The sequence below is a fragment of the Mollisia scopiformis genome (assembly GCF_001500285.1).
Source record: "Mollisia scopiformis unplaced genomic scaffold LY89scaffold_6, whole genome shotgun sequence".
NCBI lineage: Eukaryota > Fungi > Ascomycota > Leotiomycetes > Helotiales > Mollisiaceae > Mollisia > Mollisia scopiformis.
This window is the reverse complement of record NW_017263586.1, coordinates 191204-214470: the sequence shown is the minus strand read 5'-3', so window position 1 is coordinate 214470 and position 23267 is coordinate 191204. Positions and strand designations below refer to the sequence as shown.

At 48.4% G+C, this 23267-nt stretch overlaps 8 protein-coding genes across 8 annotated transcripts; 4 read left to right on the top strand and 4 right to left on the bottom strand.

The window, feature by feature from the left end:
* Positions 1–2516: 2516 nt before the first annotated feature.
* On the bottom strand, positions 2517–3525 carry LY89DRAFT_440123 (uncharacterized protein). The gene has a single exon (XM_018207532.1). The coding sequence runs from the start codon at positions 3361–3363 to the stop codon at positions 2644–2646; it is 720 nt and encodes a 239-aa protein (XP_018074666.1). The 5' UTR covers positions 3364–3525; the 3' UTR covers positions 2517–2643.
* Positions 3526–5341: 1816 nt separating this feature from the next.
* LY89DRAFT_771157 (Di-copper centre-containing protein) lies at positions 5342–7654 on the bottom strand (the record flags this gene model as incomplete). The annotated part of the gene is given in 10 exon segments (XM_018221877.1): positions 5342–5506; positions 5559–5840; positions 5854–6252; positions 6302–6311; positions 6369–6529; positions 6578–6955; positions 7004–7053; positions 7111–7179; positions 7269–7357; positions 7458–7654. The coding sequence occupies 10 exon segments, from the start codon at positions 7652–7654 to the stop codon at positions 5342–5344; spliced, it is 1800 nt and encodes a 599-aa protein (XP_018074665.1).
* A 1423-nt stretch (positions 7655–9077) lies between these two features.
* Positions 9078–10221, bottom strand: LY89DRAFT_730359 (uncharacterized protein; the record flags this gene model as incomplete). Its single annotated transcript, XM_018219467.1, has 4 exons — positions 9078–9285; positions 9331–9452; positions 9505–9977; positions 10047–10221. 4 exons carry the CDS (start codon positions 10219–10221, stop codon positions 9078–9080), a joined length of 978 nt encoding a protein of 325 aa, XP_018074664.1.
* A 596-nt stretch (positions 10222–10817) lies between these two features.
* On the top strand, positions 10818–13602 carry LY89DRAFT_682062 (amidase signature enzyme). Its single transcript, XM_018214432.1, has 2 exons — positions 10818–11671; positions 11847–13602. Exons 1-2 carry the CDS (start codon positions 11275–11277, stop codon positions 13568–13570), a joined length of 2121 nt encoding a protein of 706 aa, XP_018074663.1. The 5' UTR covers positions 10818–11274; the 3' UTR covers positions 13571–13602.
* Positions 13603–15575: 1973 nt separating this feature from the next.
* On the top strand, positions 15576–17988 carry LY89DRAFT_578866 (uncharacterized protein; the record flags this gene model as incomplete). Its single annotated transcript, XM_018208971.1, has 2 exons — positions 15576–15937; positions 16077–17988. 2 exons carry the CDS (start codon positions 15576–15578, stop codon positions 17986–17988), a joined length of 2274 nt encoding a protein of 757 aa, XP_018074662.1.
* A 136-nt stretch (positions 17989–18124) lies between these two features.
* Positions 18125–18547, top strand: LY89DRAFT_439863 (uncharacterized protein). The gene has a single exon (XM_018207531.1). The coding sequence runs from the start codon at positions 18261–18263 to the stop codon at positions 18480–18482; it is 222 nt and encodes a 73-aa protein (XP_018074661.1). The 5' UTR covers positions 18125–18260; the 3' UTR covers positions 18483–18547.
* Positions 18548–18612: 65 nt separating this feature from the next.
* Positions 18613–20060, bottom strand: LY89DRAFT_578765 (uncharacterized protein; the record flags this gene model as incomplete). Its single annotated transcript, XM_018208965.1, has 4 exons — positions 18613–18868; positions 18927–19360; positions 19397–19782; positions 19832–20060. The coding sequence occupies 4 exons, from the start codon at positions 20058–20060 to the stop codon at positions 18613–18615; spliced, it is 1305 nt and encodes a 434-aa protein (XP_018074660.1).
* A 1012-nt stretch (positions 20061–21072) lies between these two features.
* LY89DRAFT_682057 (uncharacterized protein) lies at positions 21073–21566 on the top strand. The gene has a single exon (XM_018214431.1). It carries the CDS (start codon positions 21260–21262, stop codon positions 21476–21478), a length of 219 nt encoding a protein of 72 aa, XP_018074659.1. The 5' UTR covers positions 21073–21259; the 3' UTR covers positions 21479–21566.
* The last annotated feature ends 1701 nt before the right edge of the window (positions 21567–23267 follow it).

Here is a 23267-nt window from a genome sequence, read left to right as displayed (position 1 = left end):
CCATCCCGCCACTTCTTGCATGAGGTACGAAAGGCACGAGAGGAACGCAGACACCCGAAAGTCACCGAGGCACCCAGGGCGACGACAGCTTCATCATCATCATCACCATCTTTTTCTCTCGGCCAGCGAGGAGACCCCCCCCCCAAGGCGGAGAAGCAAAAGAAGGCTGAGGTCGTCGATACTTGTTCTCGGGCGTTTTTGGAGACCACTCTCTGGCCCCTCACTGGCCTGCGCGCGCCCTGCTGGATCAGACAGGCGCGGCGGACCAGGATCAAGGATACCTCCCAGGTAGTCTCCATATATCTATCAGTCACGAGATCATGACCGTTGCATATGCTGGACGAGTTTTACCTAACCGCACGCAAATACCTGCAAAAAGGATGCGGAAAACAGGCCATCCAACCAATTCGGTTCTTCTGCCTTATTACCACCTCATGTAGTGCTACCCAATACGCTTTGCTGGCTACAGTACGAGAGAGACGTCGCGGTGCGTGTGGTTTGAAGATTTCCTCGCTACGACGCCAGGACCCTGTCTCTTCTTTCTGCTCTTTGCACATCTACATGTTCTAGAGCAGACAACTGGACGCAGACCGCTAGGTAGGTTCCGACATATTTTCTTTGTCCCTGTTCTCATATTCCCGGGGTCTGAAAGCAACACCATCCGATTTCTCTCCACCACCCCCGAGCGTTGTCGTGTTTTCTCTGCGTTGCTGACTTCGTAGTGGAGGGGCGGTCATAACACTCCGCTGGCTGTCTTGAGTTTTGTTCGCATATCAACTTCTTCAAGCCCGGAGATGTGGAAATGGTTCATTTTGCAACAACGCAATTTTCACCGACTATAGCACTCCTGTACTATTGAGTAACATTAGGCAACTTCAGCGAAACGTCAAAGCCCGATGTCGTGTGGGATTTGCCTTTCTCATCTCCTCTCAACCAAATACCAAGGACTGTCAGAATCGATCGCATCGAGACTCATGAAGTAAGCACGAGCATATTGCGTAAACCTTAAAAAAGAAGGGCGGTTCCCAATGTTCAGATCGGCGTTGTGCTTTCCCGTCTTGACCGAATCTTGTTTCTCCAGCATGCAAGATCCAGTTCCTGAAACTTTGCTTGGTTGAGGAGGCAGACCGGGTCATGGTACTCGATACATGGGCAGTACAAAACCCCCACGCTTCCACCATGCTCGGGCCAGCTCAACCCGACCGAGCCTTCTTCGCCTTCCTCAACATAAGACTCCCGTGTGCATCGCGATCTTCACCGACAGACATCCGCTTCATCCAGTTTTCTCCGAAGATATCGGCACAGCTGTTCAGATAGGCAACATTGCACATGCCCTTATCGTCAACGTCGTATCTTGACGGCAACCACTTGACCGCCTCCCTGCGACAGATCATTTTGGGTCTTAACAGCCAAGTCACTGCGATAGTTAGCAGGCCAGATGTGTGTCTGAGGACGTGTTCTTTCCTTGACAAAATGATGGAGCGTGTCGAGAGAGAAGCGAGCCTGCGACCATATTCGAGACCAAGGGTCTAGACATGACTTGCATGAGGCTTACCCCTCTCCCTTGTGGCCACGCCGTCTAACTACATGTTTTTCACGAGGCGCGAGACAGTAATGGCCTGAGTCTCGCACTGGACCCCTTAAAATGGTATGCGAGGCATCTTTTGAGGTGTCAAGATTTTCACTTTTCCCTGTTTATTGCTGTGCTCTTCACATCCGCGTACCTCCGACTTTCCGCAGTCATGAGAGTATCCGGAAATAAGTCCCAGCCACAAGAGTTTGCAATTGGACCCTCTCTCCACACAAAACTATGTGTATATTAGAAAGGATCCTCAACCCCGCAATCCACATATTGATGGCGTCAAAAATTCGGACATGAGTCGTGAGACTTAGTCTGACATGTACGACGGTGGTCATCGCCAACCACTCAGAGAACCGATGTTGACAGCCGTGAAAGCCCATTTACGTTACCCCTCCTTTCTTACAACCTGGCCGTGGCGCAAGGCTGCTGCTCGTTTCTCCTTCCCCAATACCTGCACCTCATATTCGTGGCCTTTAATAGGACCGATTTATCCGATCGTGGCACAGGAGGTGCATGCTTTGGAACCAAGAAGGGATGCCTGCAACTAAGAGCACTTCTGGAATTGTGGGGAAGCGCGTTAGTGTCAGCACGATGGAGGGGGAGGGAAAAGCGGCTTTCTATTGTTATTCGGGAGGGTGGGAGGATTTGGCGTGGGGGTCGCGATTCTGTTACTCTCATAGTCTGGATCTGCTGCATGGTCAGGATTAAAGTTCGATGTCGAGACCTGAGCGACGTTGCTTGGCGTGCCATATTTCCACTTTTGAGGTTCTCGGCAAGGCCGAGGTAATGAGGAGCTTCTGTTTCCATATGTCATGAAAGTGGATTGATTATGGAAGTCTTTGATAATGGAGAAAGAGGTTTTGCCGAGTAACTCTGCGATGGGAGATCTGAGCAGCATTATTCAGCTATCCTCAAGCCAAGGCAACCTCTTACATCATGCTAGGCAGTATCAAGCTGATCTCCGAGTTTCCTCCCAGAGCCTACCGCCTTTGCCACTCGAGACGACACATCGTATTCTCGGCGTTGAGAGCGGTATGACTTGCACCGAACGCAACACATCATCAAAACATCAACAACGAAGCTCGGGCTAGACCTCCAGTGAGAGATCGACGGACATCAAACAGCGTTCGGGCAAATACACCAGCAGTGTCTATCAGACCTCGTCCCAAGTGCCGAGCTGAGACAAGGAGGGAAAGAAAAACTTTTTTTTTAGCACAACATGTGAGGGAGGGCTTCATCCCGCGGGATGAGAGACGGTATTGCTTACCCCTTTTTTCGATGCGTGGTCGAGAGGTGTTGATCATGAGGTGGTTGAGGAGATTAGGGTTGCGTGTTTCTTGACACATCTTGCAGATACGGACGGTTCTGGGAATAAAGTTCGAGGTTGGTGGAGAAGGGAGGGAGTTGGCAAGGGGTTTGAGGAGCTGAACTGAGCAATTGTTCCCGGACGCCATTTTTTTCAATTTGGGCGTTGGTGAGGTGGATGGGACGGCTCGGGGAGACATGAGGTGGAGGAGGAGTTGTTGAGGTGGCGAATGTTGGTTGTGAGAGTGATTGATCAGCAGTGGGATTTGAGTTTGATGGTGGAGTTGTGTTGGAAAGTGTTGCGGGGGATCTGAGTTGCGTTTCGCTATCCTCCTTCCTGGGTTTGTTCTGCGAAAGGTAGAGGAGTTTTTCCATTTGATGGATTTGAGTGGTGATTTACAGCTTGACACAAATTTTGGACTCGAGTAGCGCTCTCTGTTCATCTCCAAAGTACACTTCCCAAGCGTGAAATACATCTCTTACGGTTGAAGAGTCATCGATACCAGAGAAATACTTGTGCTTTATTCCCTTAATATCCTTCCAAGCACACGATGGAAGCGGATCATCAATCTTAAGATATTCGAGAGAAGGAACATCAGATTTTTGTTTGAGATATTTCCTCACTTGAAAGCTATTCATACGTCTTCATTGTACCACGCTGATATTCGCAGACACTGAATCCATAGATCGCAGTATTAAACGCGAACCAGAATCACCATACAACTCCAGCAACGACATGACATCTGAGACTCATATCCTTCCCAGCGTTGAACCTGAATCTCAACCTCCATATCCCTTCCATGCCCGTCCAAACAACCACAAACTCCAGCATACAAAAGGTATCCACGCCTCAGCCTCGTCACCACCTCAGACTCAGACACCTATATAAGATCTTACCTTACCTCCCAACAAAGCAATCACTACCACTTCACAGGGCGACTAACCACTTGGCTGAGTTGACGGTATTGGTATTGGATCAACGCCTCAGCCTGAACGAGAACGAGGATACCTAGGTAGGACACGGCTAGTTTGCTAGTGAGCAACGTATGTCTTTTCATTGCTGGAAGGCCTCGATCTTCAAGTTTTTAAATGTTTTGGGATTGCTTAGTCCAGCATTATTCCGTTGGTGCATTGTGGTTCTTTTTTGGCTTTTCTTGGGTTTGTGGTAGTCCTTGTGTGCATACGTAGGTAGTTGGTTGGTGTTTGGAGGTGGTGGAACAGTATCATGTCCTTGTTTCAAGGACGTGGGTATCGATAGAGGGGATTTACTTGGGTGGGGAGTTGGCTTTTGGAGAAGGGTATTGCGTTGGATAGTGTTTCTACATTGTCGGCTCTCGTGTCGAGATGAGTGTCTGCGGAATGTTTGCTATGAGATGATTGAGGAAAGACTATGTGTTTGAGTATGAAAGCTTCGGAAGGGTCGCGTTCAACCTTGCAAACAAAGACTTTAGGTCCATTCAAAAATCTCTCCTTGTGCCTCGTGTTTAATTATCATATGGTAACTCGCCTCGAACCTCAATCAAGCATGGTACCGAGATTCAATCTCCAACCTCACCTTCAACAATTGGTAAAAAGAGGGCGGCCGCTCGCTAAGCCAATCAAAATCCCACAACCCAAACCTTCCATATAGATTTAAATAAGCAAATCTTCTGCCATCCGGATCCAAACGGTGTTGCATATCATGGGGCCAACACTAAACCGTTTGGATGGAAGGATCCACGCCACCGCGACAGCCAGACTACTCACCCTCTGGTGCCCCAATAGTAGAAGGCACAGGGATTGTTTTCTTTTGCTTTTTTGGGTCTGATGAACGTTTTCTTGTTTTTGATTAAGTTGTGTAGGGGGTTTTTTTGGGTTTTTTGGCAGGTCAGAATTTAAGCGAGCGAGGTTTTTGATATTGCAATCCGAGTTGGTTCAAAACAAGTTGCGAGTCACAATTCATCTTTTAGAATAATATAGGGAAGATGTCTCCTGTGAGTAGTGCTGGAAGATGTAATTTCCGTATAAATATTTGGAGAAGAAGACTTGAAAAACACTCGAGACGCTCTTGTATCACTCGAGCGCGAGGAATTTCTACTCACTCTCTTCTGACTGTCTAAGATGGCAATCCCCGCAGCGTAATTCGGGTATGAAATCCCTCCCAGTCCTTCTCCCTCAACTTCTGTATCGAGGTAGATGATAGACAGGGAGTGGTCTATCTTCACAGTCAATTTTAAGTAGAGCCCAACTTTGAGAATATCACCTAGTTGCCCAATTGAGCGAGTTTTGAAGTCATTAATTTTCATTGATATGACGGCTTTAGCAACAGCTCCGAAAGCATTTCAGCTTCCCAGCTCTAACATGCAATTGACAGCGTCGGAATGGCCACCCCTCAACCTCAATCATTATCTGCAACATTAACGCCATTCCTGGAATATCAAATCGAAATCAACGCCCATGTATCTCTGTCAATATCTATCTAGAGAAACCACCAGCTTGGCCACTTGTGATCTCGGGGACGACCGTGATGTTGGAGTAGGTAGGTAGCTCGGTGGTATCCTTGGCCATCGTGACATCTTCGTTCTGGACCATGACGACGAGACTGGGAACCTTGTCGGTAGGAACAGCTGTTCCATCAAACTACACTTTGGTTAGCCGTCCAATCTCTCCATCATAGGAAAATGAAGCATACCTTCTGCACCTTCCAATGCAAATGCTGCTTCAGGTACTCCGTCACGGCACCGATATCGTCTTGATCCTGGCCTTTATCGTTCAAAGCCTCAACCAAGCTGAACTCGGAATATGCAAGGACCTCGGGAAATGGTGTACCATCGACGTGTGGAGGCGGGAAGATCGCCGTCGAGCCAACTTGATTGGGGCTACTAAGCCAATCTTGAGGGTTTTCGGGGACGTGGCCAAGGAAGAGGTGGATGCTGAAAGGGGTGCCGAGGAGGTCGAATTTGTTGACTTGGACCTGGACGAACCACTTGATACACAATTATCATCAGTATTCGGGGAAATTTAGATCGGTGTATGCTTACCTCCTTTGTCACCTCTCCAGGGGTATCCGCACGCTTCCTGTACTGATTGCTGGGATTGTACAAAGTGTGAACCTGAGCTGTAACTTCGGCAGTCAGCTGTGAAGCAGGAATGCTCCAGTCTGGGATCTCGGGATATGTGTATCCGAAGATGTTTGGCATGCGAGAAGTATCCGGAGTGTAGTATGGTGAGCTGCCGCTGGATGCGAATGGTTCGAGCGAGGTGTTTTCGTTGTCTGGAGTACCGGGTGGAAGTGCAAATGTACCATAGGGCTCCGTAGTCGGGGTGATCCAAGAATCTGGGTTCATGGCTTGCCAGAGCGCGTAGAGTCGATCGACATTTGCGTGCTGGAATTCTGTTAATCTGTGCCCTGATGATAAGTGTACGGTTACTCACATGCAACCAGCTAGGATGTGTTAGCATTCAGGAGAAAAATCTGGATACGGAAAATCATTGAACTTACAAGATCGGGTCAAAAGCCGAGTAGGTTAAGAACGACATGTGTCCATAGTTAGCTCCAATACCTATATGAACATTATTATGAACGGCTTCTATAGAAGATCCTTGAGTTGCTGTCGTGGTGAAATTATTGTACATTCCAGCATTTCTTGTGAGAGCATACCACTATTGCACGTTAGTGAATCGCGGTATGGGAGGGCAGATCATACTCACGATACCCTTCTGCAAGCCAAAGTAGTTTAGATAGTAATTCGAGAGAGCAGGATTCGAAGGTCCTCCCTTAGTATTAACTCCTCTCATCGTCTGTGGGTAGTTTGCAAGCCATCCATCTCCAGCATTGGTTGGAAACCACGTTTGGTTCATGGGCATATTTTGGAAGCTATATTGGTACAGAGGGTTGGTGACAGTCTGGTTTCGTCCTGCCGAGTTCGTAATCTGGACCGTTGGTTGACTGACGACATCTGGCATGTTCGGGCTGCTCGCCCAATCCCAGTATGGGATGCGGAATTGGTCGGCTGCAACTTGCCAGGTGGGCTGCATAGAAGCTGGGTAGGTTTGGACGATATCCTGGATGATTGCCGCGATTTCTTGCTAATTCATTGTCAGGGTGGGTCAAAGTACGTGGTGAAGACATCCAACCTCGTAAAGAGCGAGATATGGGCGATGCCAGCTCAGGAAAAGAACGCTACCTGCCAAGAGGTCAGCTTGTTGTGTTTCGGATAGTTCGTTATGATTGTCTTGCTCACCATGGGTACAGTAGCCGGTGGTTGGAGATCCTGGGCCTTGCGGCGCATTGTTCCAAGAGTAGTAAGGTCCTACTAGATCAGCGATTGAACAACAATTTGGCTCTAGACAGAAGCTGGCCGATTGGTTGCTCTCGATCGCAATATCAGGGGACACTCACTGCCATGTATACCAGCAATCTGATAGTACGAGTCGAAAAAATCTTCAGGTTGCTGTTGCCATTGATTGTAGGCTTGGACGAAGAGGGACCTGTATTCGAAGTATCAGTATCCGGAATTAATAGCAAGGAAACATTGGATGTGTGGCGTGACTGTATAGGAGCAATAGATCATCGAGTGTTCATATTTACCATTGTGGGATGTTGTTGACTAGGTCATTGATATTATGTCGAGCTGGCCAGATCTGACCTGCTTGGCGCTTAGATCCAGTATGAACACCAGAAACCTTGTACGAGGGAGACGAGTCTATAGGCGCTGGGGCTGGGGCTGCGACGACGACGTATGATACAATATAGAGAGTCCATGCGAGGACAATGCGGAGAAACATCTTGAAGCGTTGTGAAAGTCAACAAATGAATGAACGATAATTAATTCCCGAGATAACGGGAAGAGCAAAACGATCAATTGCTGTGTAGCATGGAGAAGTTACAAAGAACGGGAGGCTTTCTTGGCGAAGGAAAGAATTTTTGTAGTTTGATCATGGTGTTGTCAAAGGTGAAGTACTCCCGCTGTCGTCAGCCTCGCCAACCGAGGTGGCACCAGAACACAAGAGGCAATGTACCAAACGCTTAGCTGCAGACGCGACTATTGGATCCCAGAGACCACGAGATACGACTTTCATCCCATGTAACAAGATGAGCGACCTTTTTACGAAGATGGCCGTGGGCAGGATGTTCCAAAGTTGATTGGCATTGAGCGTTGCTGACCTGGCTGATAGTCTACGCATTAATCAAACACAGGCTAAACACATCATATACGATCAGGGTGAAGGAACGCAATACGAAAGGAAAGCCAAGCGGCAAACAGGAACGTTTGTGATCTTGACACTTCTCAACTCAACGGGCCGATGCCACACCGTTTGCGCCACGATCGGCCATGTGCCTTCCAGCCCACATCAACTCAACGTGCTCTCCACTCAAGACCCATCTACAGAAAGAAAAATTCGAAGGCTTGCATACGAAAGCTTTGTCCAATAGTACCCCTCCCCTGGCCCAATATTGTCGAAATTCAGGTCCAGCAAGCGGATGGTTGCAGGTACGACGACAGTTTTAGAACTCATGACCTCAACCAGTGCCACATTGGACGAACAATCCATTCAGAAGACACCATTCTCATTTGAATTGAAATTCTTTGCCTTACTTTCGGGTACAGGCAGGAATTCCTGCTGGGAAACGATTCGGCATAGCACTGACATCTGCGTTTTTCGTTTCTGTGGTTCTCAAATATGCACTGTCCCGTATCAAACTACAGGGGAGTGATGTGATTCGATAGTATCGTTGCATTGAATTGAGAGTCTGTAGCGATAGTTTGATTTCTGAATCTGTTTCCATGCATGTAGTACCAGAATTCTACAAGCGCATGATAGCAAATCAAGGAAATCTCACCGCTTCGAGGTCCATACATCCTTCAACCCCCTTCGAAAGATCGTTGCCGCTTCATGTGCTATTTGGAATGATCGAACGCTCTAGATGAGCTTTCGTATCCATTCGATAAAGTTGTCCTTTCTTCTGCCGAACCATGCCAACGTCCGTCTGCAAGTGAATGTCCTGAGATTGTCACCTCAAACTCGTCCTTGGAAGTGCAGTGCCTTTGGTGGCCGACCTTAGAAGCGATCGACTCGTCGAAGACGGTTCCGTACCGATTCCTAGTCGTCCATGCGTGATATGATCCATCCTCTTAATCTAAATCATCTGTCGAAAACGAAACGTCATGAAGCGAGTGCTTATGGCTATATGTTTACCTTTACCAGCTTAGAATATCTTTCCCATGCGGCCATAGCGTGCAAAGTAAGCGTACTTCGTAAGCACGAATGCGGTACATGATACGACAAAGGTTAGAAGCTCGAGGGATGCTTGAACAAGCCCGAACTTCCAGCCGTAGCTTACCACGCCACAAACCGTACCGAAGTCGAGAGCGTCGCTGAATACATTGTTCTTATGATTCGAACAAGACCATTTCCTATTTTGATCAATTACAGAGCCGAATTACACATGTTTTACTTACCAGAGATCATTCTCAAGTTTAGTCTGTGCATTGAGATGAAAGCAGGCTGCCATCGAAGATGAAAATCCAATAGCACTGAGAATTGCGAAGACGGCGTTGAGAGCGTTGTTACTTTTCCTGAACTTCAAGTAACATTAGCTACGATGGGTGTGATGGATCAATCTGATGGCATACCTTGCTCGACATGCATGAAAGGCTAAGAAGTGCAACACTGAGAACAAGGTTCATTGCGGCAACACCAGAGAAAGCGATGCAGGGACTGTCTGTAATGCCACTGGGGGGGTGTGGGACCGAATCCAAGGAATGTCCAGGCGCCCTTTGGGCTTTTGAAAACATGACTACCGCACTTAGAATCAAGGCTAGGGATATAATCATTATGAGGACTGCGAGAACTCGAATGTAGATCCTAGAATCGCGAAGAAATATCAAGAGCGAAGACCGCGTAGCCGCCGTTGAGACCTCTTCTTCCTGATCATTATCAAGTTCTTTCCCCTTCAGACTTTGAACCTCTGTCACACCAGACTCGGTGGTCATCCGCTTCGTCTCGACATAGACATGAGGATTGAATTGTGAGTCTTTTGATACATCATAAGACAAATGTCGAGTGTAAGCAGCAGGGACAGGGACTGCGGTCTCCTTTAGCGTTACTTCTAGAATCTAGTCAGCAAACAGTACATAGGTCTTTTGAAGCAAGACACTCTTTCATGAATACAAACAATAGCCAAAACAGACATTTGTGCTCGTCTCTGAGCTCACAGCTAACAGTAGGTCCTCAGTTCTCAAGCCAACTGCCATCATTGACGGCATCTTGTACGCCCAATGTACAGCATCAAATCTCAAACCTTCACTTCGCAGAATAGAAATACCAATCTTACCAGTATGGGTCGCCATGTTTGAGGGCAAAAGAGGTGAGTTGGAGCAATTCTGTCAAAAGACTGCTGATGTGAATGTTAGGAACATTATACTCCTCCTGAGTGCTGACAGCCGTCGGGCGCCTCTTCATATTGATTCTCCCCATACCTACCGGGCTGGGAGCTGGTGGTCGGGACGTTCGAGGGCTGGCTGAGAATAGCAGATGCCAAGCCGAGTCACCATGCTGATTCGCCCAATGACACTTTTGTGTAGGGCTAGAACACAGTGAAGAAACATTCTCCCACCATCACGATGTCACCACAAGCGGGATACCACGGAATTCCCGCACATCTTCAACAAACGAGGCCTATGAAATGGCCTTGCGACTCAGGCTGGCCACTTCAGCACGCCACCTGGGCTGAACATCTTCGAGATAAGTGGAAGAGTGTTTGGTGGCTGCATGCGACTTCAGATGTGTTTGATGCAGCCCGCTGAATTCAAGGTGGCTGCCGAAAATAAACCAATTAAAAGCCGGCTTGATTGAGACTAGTCTCACCGCTCAGCCTCATACCTCTATTCCGCACTGCCACCATTTTCCAACTCGACAAACGAAATACACAATACAGTTTCCAATCGAAATGAACTTCTCCTACCCTTCTCTTCTCTACCAAGTTCGCTGGTCATCCATTCCTCGACTTGAGCAGATCAATCCCCCAAACGCTGAGTTGTCGAAGTCGATCCTCACGTCGTGCAGAGGCCTTACAACAATGTTCTGTGTCTTTATAAAGCAAGCCTTTTTATAGAACGTCAACACATACTTCTGTCAGACGGTACCGACGTACTCTGTGATTGGAGCACTCGTCTAGATACTTTGGAAGCCGCGTCCTGATAAGAAAATCTTCGGGAACAACTCCAATTGAAGCAAGCAAGCGGCTACCAACAATATCCAAGCAGTTGGTTGGATTGCCTCTCCCGCAGAGCCAACCCGCCACTACGGTACTCCAACCCCCGCACTGGAGACGGGTTCTCGGCTTGTTCTTACGACCACCCTTTTCTATACAGGGCTGAAATAGGCCTATGCTTGGCACTGCCATGGTTTTACAATTATCCGCTGCAAATGTTGCAGACGTTGATGAAATTGCAGCTGTTCATCTCGCAGCGTTTGACTCCAATATCTTACTCCACGCGCAGTTCCCTACATCAACGAGTCTCGATGTATTACGGTTCTATCTCAGTCAGGAAATGCTGGCTTCCATCCAAGGAGGTCGACAGTCTGGGAAAGCTGTTTTCGTAGTGAGAGACACTGAGGCTAATGATAAGATCGTCAGCTTTGCAAAATGGGATCTGCCTGGTCCTGCTGCTGAGTCGCCAAATTTGAGTGTTCAGGACATCACGTGTATAGAAGGCTGCAACAAGGAATATCTCGATCAATACGTCAGCAAAGCAGAGGCTGCTAAGTTCCGAGTCGTTGGAAATAAGCCATGCTATCGTAAGAACGCCGTTTGTTCACCCCGTTACCAGATTTTCAAACATACCGACCCCATGTCGTTGTTGCAATCGTCGAAGAAATTTGTCCCAGTATACCAGCATAGTACCAGTCTCGATCTTGTTTATCTTTGTTCTATCTTGCATTATCTCTACTAACAATGGACATTGGACTGTAGGCCTTACTTTCGTGGGCACTCTTCCCAAATATCAAGGTCGTGGTGCCGGCAGGTTGTTGACAGAATGGGGCCTCGAGAAAGCCAAACAAGAATCAATGCCGATCTATCTTGAGAGTACCATTTCAGCAGCCCGACTCTACAGACGATTGGGGTTCACTGCTCTCGATGGATTGTCAATGAGTCTTCCGGGACGGTCTTCGGAGGGCGGACCGAATGTGTACGAAGAAGTAGGTATGCTGAAGACTTGGGATGAAAATGCCGACGAAGCTTTTGAATACTGGGATTCCAGTCTCAACATTACAAGTCTTTACCAAGATTATGATGCTGGGATCAAGCCTCAACAGGTCATCCAAGCGATCTACGATCGTATTGATGCCTACAAAGATGTTCAACCGTCGGTCTGGACCCACCTACAGCCGTTTGGCGACGTCCTGAGAGCGGCGAACGAGCTTCATACTCGATGGCCGAATCCAGCACAGAGGCCGCCGTTGTGGGGCATCCCTTTCAGCGTCAAAGATAGCATTGATGTCGCTGGAGTCCCTACAACAATCGGCTGCCCAGCCTTATCTACTGTCCCAAATGTGTCGGCTCCTGTTTTTCAGCACTGTATCGACGCTGGGGGTCTCTTCGTTGGGAAGACAAACATGGAACAGTTAGCAACAGGTATGACAGGTTGCCGGAGTCCTTATGGCACTCTTCATTCTACGTTCAGCAAGATGCATATCGTAGGAGGGTCAAGTAGCGGGAGTGCAGTCACCGTTAGCGAAGGCTTGGTATCATTTTCCCTTGGAAGCGACACAGCCGGTTCTATCCGCGTTCCTGCCCTCTTCAATGGCATCTTAGGTTTCAAGCCTACCAAAGGAACAGTCTCTGCTAGAGGAGTAGCACCGGCATGCATTCACCAAGACTGTGTTTCATTTCTTGCTACCAGTATCGAGGATGTAGAAAGGATTTGGAAGGTCTGCAAAGGTTTCGACAAACAGGATTTCTTTGCCAAATTACCTTCTCAACTTCTTGCCTCCAACGGAAATCGTCAACTTCGCTTGCGCTTTGGTGTTCCTCCTTTGGATGCACTGCAAGCTTGCAGTCTCGAATATCGCAGACTATTCTCTCAAGTCGTCGAGACACTGTCCAAGAATGGCGCTGAAATGGCAGACCTAGAATGGCAACCTTTCGAAGATGCGAATGAACTTCTGTACAATAGCACATTCGTCCTGGAGAGACTGACGATACTTCCGGACGGCTGGTTCGAGAAGAATAAACAGTTACTACACCCAGTCACGAGGCAAGTCTTTGAAGGAGCTCTTGCAAGGAACAGTACAGCAGTGGACGTGTTCAAAGATTTGCATAAGCAAGCAAAATACAAGCGAGCCGTCGAAAATATCCTCAGAATCGAAACAAATGCGGAAGATGGAATTGATGAACTTACCGTTATGGTTGTTCCTACGACTCCATTCCATCCTACGATCGAAGAAGTGGCACAGGATCCTCTCGGAATCAATGGCCAACTTGGACAGTTTGCCCACTTCGCCAACGTGCTAGATTTGGTAGCAGTTGCCGTACCTTGTGGTACCTACGAGACGGCCGAACTCGTTGAAGGCAGGCCTCTAAGACTGCCGTTCGGCGTTACGATTCTTGCTGGAACGGGACTCGATGCTGAGTTGTTGAAAGTGGTAGCACAATTCGAGGAGGTGTTGGGAGATCTAGGTCAAGATGAGATGTGATGGGGTGTCCTCATGCTGTTGTACTATGCCAGCCAAAGTCTCAAGCATTATTGCTGCGACAAATGCATGTCTTTGAAGAGACGAGAGTCACGGTTCAGACGTCAACGAGGTGTCTTGCTGAGATGCCTTAACCTTCCCATCGTGCTCCCACCGAAAAGACCAAACATTGTTGGTGCAGTGGTTGCAGTCCTCTTTAGAGACGACACGACATCATCGTAGAGATGTCTTGGCTTACCCCTGAGTTTCTCACGCCTCCGACTCGCGTGTTAGCGAGTCAGTAAGGAACTCTGGTTCCGACCCCGATTCTTGGCCTATGAATTGCCGAGGGGGCGGGAGTCCGATATTGTTGCATTCCCGACTTCTCGGAACCCCCATTTGCACCTTTTGCGAGCTCCAGAAGACTGGCTCAGTCTACAATTTCTCCTAGCTTTTCCCCCAACAAAGATAATACAGATACCCAAGCATGGCCAGCCCCATCACGTGTATCTCTTGAGTTCCACCCTCCTCACCGCCCTCTCCATGGACAGGAATAATATGATTGTGTCACAGAATTGTGCCAATCTCCAGCGTTAGGTAATTCCCAGAGGACCCTTACCCGCTTCATGCAAGCAGCACATGCTACCCGGTGCTGGCCCCCAGCCTCAATATAAGCTCAGCCAATGGAGGGCGTGGTAATTGAATCTTTTAGCAATCTGAAAGCACCACATACGTAGGATCTTTGTGGGGTGCGCCTGTCCACCACGATAAATGTCCATGATTCAGTGGTCGGTCCGGGACTGCTCACGCTCGCCGTGACCGCACTGATGCAGACGGCGTCGTTCCCCTCGAGATACGACGATAAGTATCATTCCTCTGAGTGGTGAGAAATGTCACGGTAAGGAGATGGTTCGAAAGTCGAGCAATTCCAGGTTGCACCCAGGGACCAGTCAGCAGCAGGACCCAGGAATTATTACGTACCAAATTGCTGGAAGCGGGTTTGCGAGTGTCATGGAAAGCCCGTTATTGTTCGGGTGTACGAGTAAGACGTCCCCGGAACGCCCGCGCTCATGCCGCACGGCCGGTAGATGCTGGCTCAGATGCAGCAGATGCGAGGTACGGATTTAGTGTATCGATTTGTTGATAGAGATACAGATAGATATATGTATGATAATCGTCAAGCGTCTCCTTATCTTCAACAAAAATAGTCCCACGCAACAACCTCCGCTCAATTCCTGCCACGGCTCCAACCTTCCTACCTCCTGAGGCCTGATAGTGCCAGTCAGTTCGCACCTTTTTGTGCGCGCGCAGATCCGTCGCCGTATCGGTGATATAGAAGACTATTCTTCTCTTCTGGTGGTGCTGGTCGTCTCAGCTTCCCAATGACTGTGAAGAATATCCACCATCTCATTTTGCTTCAATCGCTGGCTGGATCACGCAGTAGTGATAGCCATTGACAGCTGCGATCTCCCCGCCAAAAGAATACATATTTATATAAAGAGAACGCAGGAGAAACAGATCTCGTGCCCGTGGCCTGTCCCGCAGTCTAGACGTCGTCTCTTCCTTATCTTTTATCTGCATTATTGAGGACAGGACAGGCAAGACCGACACCACTGCCTGCACACTGCCCACTGCCCACGGCTTCCGCTGCAGATAAGCATCCTACCGTCCCCGTCCCAGTCACTGTCACAGAGAGTGGGGAGATACGATAGGCGCATCTCCCGGTATTTCCCAGGCCACTCACAGCTCTATCATCGTGCTGGGCCTGCCTCTTTCGAGATCATCACTGCGGCCACTAACCCAGTCATATCGAAAAGTCGAACTTTCAGTGCAGCAAGACCTGGCCATCGCCCTTCTCCGAGGACAGGGGACAAAGCCCAAGACACTGCCAAATCCTCCTAGCTGCAGCAACAGCCAGCTTGCCCCCAAGCAGTGGGCCAACCGCTGATAGCAGAGCTGGTCATTCGGTTGATCACAGAATTCCGGTACCTGGTTCGGATCAGAACTCCAATCGAGCCTCAATTACGCCATGTCGAACCCAACCGCCGTCGCCCGCACGGCTCCCATTGCTATAGCCTCCCGCAGACCCCGTCCTGACTCCTCGTCGAACGAGCTCTCGAACAGCAGCCATCTCACAGGCAGAGCACAGCTTTCGGGAAGCATGAGCAGCTCGGCTTCTGGAGAATCGGGAACCAACAACATTCGGAGTCGGAAAGAGAGGCCGTGTGATGCCTGTCGGAGGAGAAAGAGCCGTTGTGTAATCAACGAGGGGCAGACGACCTGTGTGCTGTGTCAGTTTCATACGCAGGAGTGCACTTTTGTCCAGAGTCCGCAGCCGAGAAAGAGGAAGCTAAATACAGAAGGAAAGGAAGAGTCTGTGGCGAAGAGGAGGTATGAAGATTCTTCCTCCTGCAGTGTGCTTTTCTATCCCGCATAGCCCACTTTATATCCAGTTTCCTTCGGTGCAATATATAAGGGCAAAAGTACTAACCGTCGTGAGCAACAGATCTCCAGATAGGACAGACGAGAGGAAACGAAGGACAACTGAGTCGAGTGTCTCGAGTCTTGGAGCAACAAACTCATTAGTGGAGGATATGGCCAATATTGGTGGTCCAACCTTACTGAAACGAACACTGGGTTTACAAAATGATCGATACAGCCAATACATTGGCCCAACGACCGACTTCGAGCCGTCACTGATCGACCTGTCGCCATTCGATCCTCAAGATGAGAGTTTATTATCGCGAGGAACACTGAGGAAAGTTAGCGACATTGATACATTTCTTATGCTACCAGACTACAACACACCTGGCCAGGAGCATGTGATTGACGATGTGGACGCAATTGAAGACATCGTGAAACCTCACGGGCCGGCGCTGCTGGAGCTATATTTCAGAATCATTCATCCGAACTTCCCCATCTTACAGAAGGCGGTTTTCTATGAGAAGTATAACAGGTCGTACCGAGAATTTTCCCCTCCGATCCTGGCTGCTGTATATATACTAGCCATTAATTGGTGGGACCACAGCGATGACCTCGCCAATCAGCCACGTCCCGATCTGAGGGAATTGGAACGCCTGGCACGTGTTACGTTAGCAGATGCCATGTACAGACCCAAGTTGTCGACAATACAAGCTGGTCTCCTGCTCTCACAACGACCAGAAGGAGATCAATGGGCCCCCACAGCTCAATTGGTAGCCATTGGCCAGGAATTGGGACTCCATCTCGACTGCTCCAATTGGAAGATACCTCCGTGGGAGCGTGGGCTACGAAAAAGATTGGCTTGGGCTCTATACATGCAAGACAAGTGGGGGTCGTTGGTTCATGGTCGTCCTTCACACATCTTCGCTTCCAACTGGGCGGTACAGTCACTGTCACAGAATGACTTCCCCGATGTTGAGTACGACGAATCAGATGCTGAGGAAAGCGCCGAGTATGAACGTGGTCGCCTACTTTTCACCCAGATGATTATTCTGTCTCAAATCCTATCTGAAGTCCTCGATACTTTTTATACTCTCCAAGCCATGGCGGCTGTTACCCAGGCCGGTGCTCAGGGCACGCACCTCGTCCTCCAACTCGCTAAACCTGTCCAATTGAAACTGAAAGAATGGTTTGCGGCTCTGCCGCAAGCTCTCCGGATGGATTCGTCGACTGCTATCCAAAACACCAACAGACTTATCTCAACCGGTTTCCTTCACCTCGCCTACTTCGCCACTGAAATCACTTTACATCGTCGCATCATTCGGTCTCTGGCTCCTCAAGCTTCCTCAGCTGCACAAAACAATGCTCCTGCTCTCGATCCATATATAGTGCATATTTGCAGGAGTGCCGCGAAGACACGGTTGATCTCAGCTATGGACTTCGTCAACCGTCTCACCTCTTCTCATCTAAGATCCTTCTGGTATTTTGCTTCCAAAACAAATTTCGCTCTGATAGGAACCTTTGGTTCCCTGTTATGGGCCACAGCCCCTGGAAGAGAAGAAGCAGACTGGTACAGAAGGAGATTGGGAGAGTATAGATGGACCTTAGGTGTATCAGGCAAAGGCGGCGGTGCTGATGGTGGCAATGCTCTTCTGACAGAATTCGCCTTGAACATGCTAGATACTTCGACCTCACTTCTCAAATCCTTACCGGAGAAACCAGCTCTAAGCAGAGTGGGAAGCGAGAGCGAAAATCTAGGTGGCACGAAACGACAAAGAAGCATAGCAGAGGGCTACGGCTATGGATTCAACGTCGGCGGAGGTTTTGCCGTTGGTGGACCCCGCGGAGATGGTAGCGTAGGAAGCTACGGAGCCGAACGAGACGGTGAGAACGAATCTATTGTCCGAAGCGGGCTAGCCAGCCCAAGTACGAGTGTCAGCTCGGGAGGGAGTGGACTTGGATATGATACGTATTTAGCTCAGCCACCTGGATTTGGCGCCCCTACTGAGGAGGGATATTGAGATTTATATTATGCAGCGAGTGTTTCGAGCATTGCGATGATATCATGGTTGGGTTTTGTTTCATAGATCTGGGTTGGATATAACGGGTATTATGGGGTGTATATTTGAGAAAACTAGGTTACCTATGATTTGAATGTCCAGGTCTTGAAATGGACTCTTGGTCTACTTCATTGTTCGTGCTGCTCTGGCTACCTGGAGTTGAGAAAGGTAGACCAATTCGATGGCAAAGTCTAAATATACCACGACTCTGCCCGGTTGTTCTCATATAATGGATGCTCCTTGTGCCGGTACGTAGAGACGAGCGTCGTGATAGCGATCACATGGGTCCGGAGCATAACGGCAGAAGCAACGGCCTTGCTATTGTCCTGATTGGAGGCTTTGTGATTGCCTGTCTTCAAATAGGTCTTCTATCTGCTGCTAAAGTCTGTCCAATTGTGCGTTTTCAATTACGAGATTTTGACTCGGTGGCGTTTTCAATGTCCGGCCGAGGATGAGTTACTGGTCATCTGAAAATGACGTTCCTCAAGTCAACACTTATAGCCGCCAAATTCACCAATTCACATCCAAATACCAAGACACATAAAATCACTATTCCAAAACCCTATGTTTTTATTGGTTGAAGATCTACTTTACAGCAAGCGAAGCTTTCAAAGACCCAACGACAGCAAAACAAATAACAGGAGATGCAGCATACGATATCGTTACAAATTTCGCAATGGACATCTTCTCGTTCTCGTCCGCTCCACTGACGTCCGCTAATGCCGTGAGTTTTGTGGCTGGGGGCCCGGTCGGCATCAACATCAGAACGAACCAAAGGATCGGGTCGTCGGTTAGCAAGGAGGTTTTGGTTGCGATGAGGAATATGACGGCTATGCTGATACTAGGGGGCTATTAGTAGATATATTGTTACCGGGGAAATGTGGGAGAAGGGGACTTACACAGGCCAAAGGATAAAGCGGATGAAGAAGATGGTGAATAGGGGAATGAGTCGCACTTCCCCGCTCGCTTCCCCTTTCTTCATCTTGAGGAGACTGCCGCTGAGTTTCGCGCCTACGACCACGAGTTGCAGGGCAGCGAAGAGTTCGCCGACGTTCTTGACCGATGCTGTGAGCCAGGCTTTGAAGAAGCCGCCTTCGGAGGGGTCGTTAAAAAATGCTTTGTGGAGAGGTGGGATGAGTCCGATGAAAGCTCCGATTAATGCGCCAATCAGAGGTGCGTTGAGGAAGCTGTAGGCGAATTCGAGAGCTTTTCTCATGATTGCTGGGAGTTTGAGCCACTGCTTGTCCGATGCTTCGATAGCTTGGTCTCTTAATATGCCGCTCCGCTCCGCGACTCGATTTGGAAGCAGAGTCGTGCTTTCGTTAGCGTGCTCCTCTTGTTCCTCCTCTGTTCTTCCAGAGCAATTCACTGGGTGCGCATGCTCTTCATCTCCCTCGACTCGTCCATTCGAATGCACGTGCTCCGTCTTCTTCTGGTCGTGATGCTCGTCCGGACATTCTTCATCGTCGAGGAGTTTGGGACCAATGGCAAAAGTCAAGCTGTTTCCTACCATCGAGGAGACCAAAAAGTACGACTTAGCTCTGCTCAGAGCAGCGGACGAGGTGTCGTTTTCGCCCATCAGTAGGTCGTTTAATATGCCCGCCGTTTCGAGGGATTGGATGAGGAGCAGCGGGAGCGCTGTCGTGTTGTTGAAGCAGATCGCCGGAGTGGTCCATGCTGGGAAATGGCGGGGGAAGATTCGTCTCAATGTCCAGCCTAGAGCCATGGAAGAGAGGGTGTAAACTAGTGCCCATACTGTAGAATGTTAGATTCCAATCTTGTACATTGAAGGAGATGAACTCACTCAAGACTGGCACATATCGAAGGGCAGTATCTGCATGGAGTTCGGAACCGACATTGGTGATTAACAGAGCAGGAAGGAACAATCTAACACAGGTCTTCGAGATATCTCTGGACGATGATTCTTTCAAGAGGTTATATCTCGAAGCAATCGATCCTGCGAAGATTGTCAAGAGGACGGCTACAGATGCTTGCAATGCGCCGACGAAGCTGGGTAGGATGCCGCTTGACATTGTGAAGAAGATTGAAGAGATATTGTACGAATTGAAGGAGAAATAGCAGCAATAATGGAAACGGGACCTATCTTAACGCGCGGATCAGATCTGGTAGGTGAAAGCGTAGGTGCGCGATAATTTGACACTTGAATTCGACGTCATGGCGGGCGGCTCGATTCCAGCTCCTGCGGATTGGTCAGGGGGAAAAGCTTGTTTTGCCAAGAATCGTTAGACTAGGTTCTGGAGCACGGGCTCAGCTGAAATTGGACGAAGACGAAACCAACATGACAGGCTGTTAAATGACTTCGAGGTTGAGGGACTTTGGAAGTCATGTTGTATTCCTTGGGAGGGGTCTTGGATGCAGTAATTCCTGATGTGTTCCCCAGTGTGGTTGCTTTCCGAGACTTCAGAACTTCTTCAATTGAGGTCTCCGTAACTTCGTTTGCAGTTTGATTTCAGCACATTACAATAGCATCAGAAGTCTTTCTGAAGAGAATGTTTGTTCATATCAGGTATCATTAGCTGGTTGCAGCATTCACGAGAATGTGGTCTTTTGTGCTTGCACATAGACAACATCAAATTATATGTTCAAGTGAACTGCGAAAGAAACTCCTGAGCATCATCTATTGTCTTTGCCTCCAAGAGCATATAGATTTGTATCATGCTAGTTGCTCTCAAGAGCTGGCGAGGTGCATTGCTAGTATGCGATAAGGTAGGAAACCAGCCATAAGGCTCTCTGAGTCAATAGATAAAAGGTGCATTTCGCTCACACTTTCATGGTAGTGAGATTTTTGGCGAAGCAGCTCGATTCTTGCAGTGTTCAAGGAGCAAGGAGCGTCTCCTAGACCATCTAAGTCCCAGTCAAGGGGCAAGTACGCGCTCTATGTAAAGTACATGATAGTGGTGCATGGAATAGGAGAAGGTGGCGAGTCAAATAAGTGACTCTGATGCGAACAACATGAACTAGGATAATTAATAATGGTGAAAAGGCTTCTTCTTCTGAGGAGATCCTATGAATATAGTGTCATGCATTCTTCCTTATCACTGCTATGTAAAAACATCACTTTTCACACAATCCTTCTGTCAAGCAATTCTTCGCAACATATCTTCTCCTTCGAAATCCTGCTGTATTGGCTAAGCTTGTGGAAGAGATCCGCTCCTCCTTTGCGTCTGCAGATGAGATCAACTCTCCTGCTGTGTCACATCTCCCATATCTCATGGCAGTTTTCAGCGAATTCTTCAGACTTCACCATCCTGTTGATGGCAGGTCTAATCGTATCGTTCCTGCAAATGGAGTGCCGGTCGATGACCAGTTGTCCCTGGCCGGTGTCATGTCGGGCTGTCTCAGACATCTGCCTACTTGTTCAAGAAAAACTTCAGCCGCACCTCTTCATTCCAGAACGGTGGTTGGACTCGTCAGATATGGACGGTATTAAGACTGTGCTACAGCCTTTCCATGTAGGGCCGAGAAATTGCATAGGGCGAAATACAGCATCGAGTAAGCGATCGAATTTTATGTGATGGTTGCATAGTTTGGAGGTAATGTCGAGATGGAAAGATGGAAGTCGTTCGGCGAAGAATGAAGCGCGGGATTTCGCAATTGCAGAATCGTCATGGCGATCGATATTTGCAAAATGCGCCGTGAAAGTATACTGAATTGTCCTGATCCTAAAGTATATGTGATTCGAGATTATGGGGCACTAAGGTTGGCTCGAAGTCTGTACAGTCTCTGCTTCGTCCAGGTTTCGATCGAGACTTCAATGGTCATCATACACTAAGTTTGGAGGTGGTCAACGATATTCATAATGCCCGACACATCTGAGCCGGTTGTGCTCCTACCTCTTGGTGATCAAGGTCCCTAGCAGCCAGGAATTCATCTCTCAACCTGGGCGTTGATGGTTCACATCCAGCCATGAATAGAGAGTAATGTCAAGCACAGGTGTCAACGTCTGGCTATTCAAGCATGCGCTAGCATCGATCATGTTTGAGTGTCGTACTTTACATTCAAGAAGAGGTTGATCTTGAAGGCTTGAATATACTCCGGTTTCGATTCCGTTGGGTTGTGCGGAATTGTGGTGTTGATATTTCAATGCTGAATCATGTCGGGACACGCAATCGAAATGCCTTTCCCGAAATGATCCAGAAGAGGAGTCCATATGTATTTGACGCTTCGTCAGCTCCGGACACTGTTTATGCCTGTCCGACAGTCTCCCCTTCTGTCCAAAAGTGCACTCAACCACTCTCCTGAGCCGGTTGTGCTCCTAGTTTTGATGGCCTTGGTGGAGTGTGCAGCTTGTAAGTGGTCGTTGGTTGTACAAGTTTGTACTAGGATCTGAAGATATGTTTCTGCTAGTACTCTTGTACACTTCTTGATACATGAATGGGTGTGAACGACTTCTCCTATATGGTTAGCGGAGTAAATTGTCGTAGTCGAACACTTGTCCTAGATTTCAGGAAGTATGAGCCAGTTGTGCTCCTAGCTATCAGAGCACCATGCTGCTCGAGGATGGAGGATTGTCGATGAAAGGTCTTGGGAGCTATTGGGAGCTGTGCTTTGAAGGCAAACAGGTGGCGACCGTTGGAAAGCTCCCAAGGCCAATCAGCTCTTGCTGCCCAAGAACATGTCGGCTTCTTACGATGTTAACTCATTGGGCAGTCTATCTCTTTGGTGACCGCAATTGGTCAGGTCAAAGTTGAGATGAAAGCTTTGTCGGGAAGAGTAACCGAATCAGATCCAATCGCAACGTCCTCGACCTCTCAAAACCAGGGAGGGCCACGTATGATCTGATGCGCAAAACACTATCTATACTAAGCCAGCCACCGACGACTACATCGGCAAGGACGGAAAAGCGCTTAAGCCAGTCAGAGCCCATGAAAAGGAAGACTAACATGAACAATGGAGACATCGAAGCTCGTGGTGTGCTGGATGAATTAAAAGAGGGACTCGGCTCAAGCCGCTCAGCCCATTTTACCACCTTTCGACAACTAGTCTTGACGCTTTCCTGCTAGATTTCACTCATTTCGATATATCAAGATGGAATTCTTCGCATTGTTCGTTCTTACTACCTACCGCAGGAAAATGAGGTCAGTGGCGAGGTTTTGTCGTACTAATATCTCATTTCAAGGGGCTCCTAAAATGCCAAAATAAAAAATGTCAGCAAATGAAACACACATGCATGATTGTTTTCATTTGATATCATGAATCACAAATAGCGCCAAGGCTCA

Coding starts and splice junctions, on each gene's coding strand:
- LY89DRAFT_440123 (XM_018207532.1), bottom strand. CDS start 3,363: ATGTATTTCACGCTTGGGAAGTGTACTTTGGAGATGAACAGAGAGCGC.
- LY89DRAFT_682062 (XM_018214432.1), top strand. CDS start 11,275: ATGGTTTTACAATTATCCGCTGCAAATGTTGCAGACGTTGATGAAATT. Junction 11,672..11,846: donor TGGAAATAAGCCATGCTATC/GTAAGAACGCCG, acceptor ATTGGACTGTAG/GCCTTACTTTCGTGGGCACT.
- LY89DRAFT_439863 (XM_018207531.1), top strand. CDS start 18,261: ATGCTCCTTGTGCCGGTACGTAGAGACGAGCGTCGTGATAGCGATCAC.
- LY89DRAFT_682057 (XM_018214431.1), top strand. CDS start 21,260: ATGGCAGTTTTCAGCGAATTCTTCAGACTTCACCATCCTGTTGATGGC.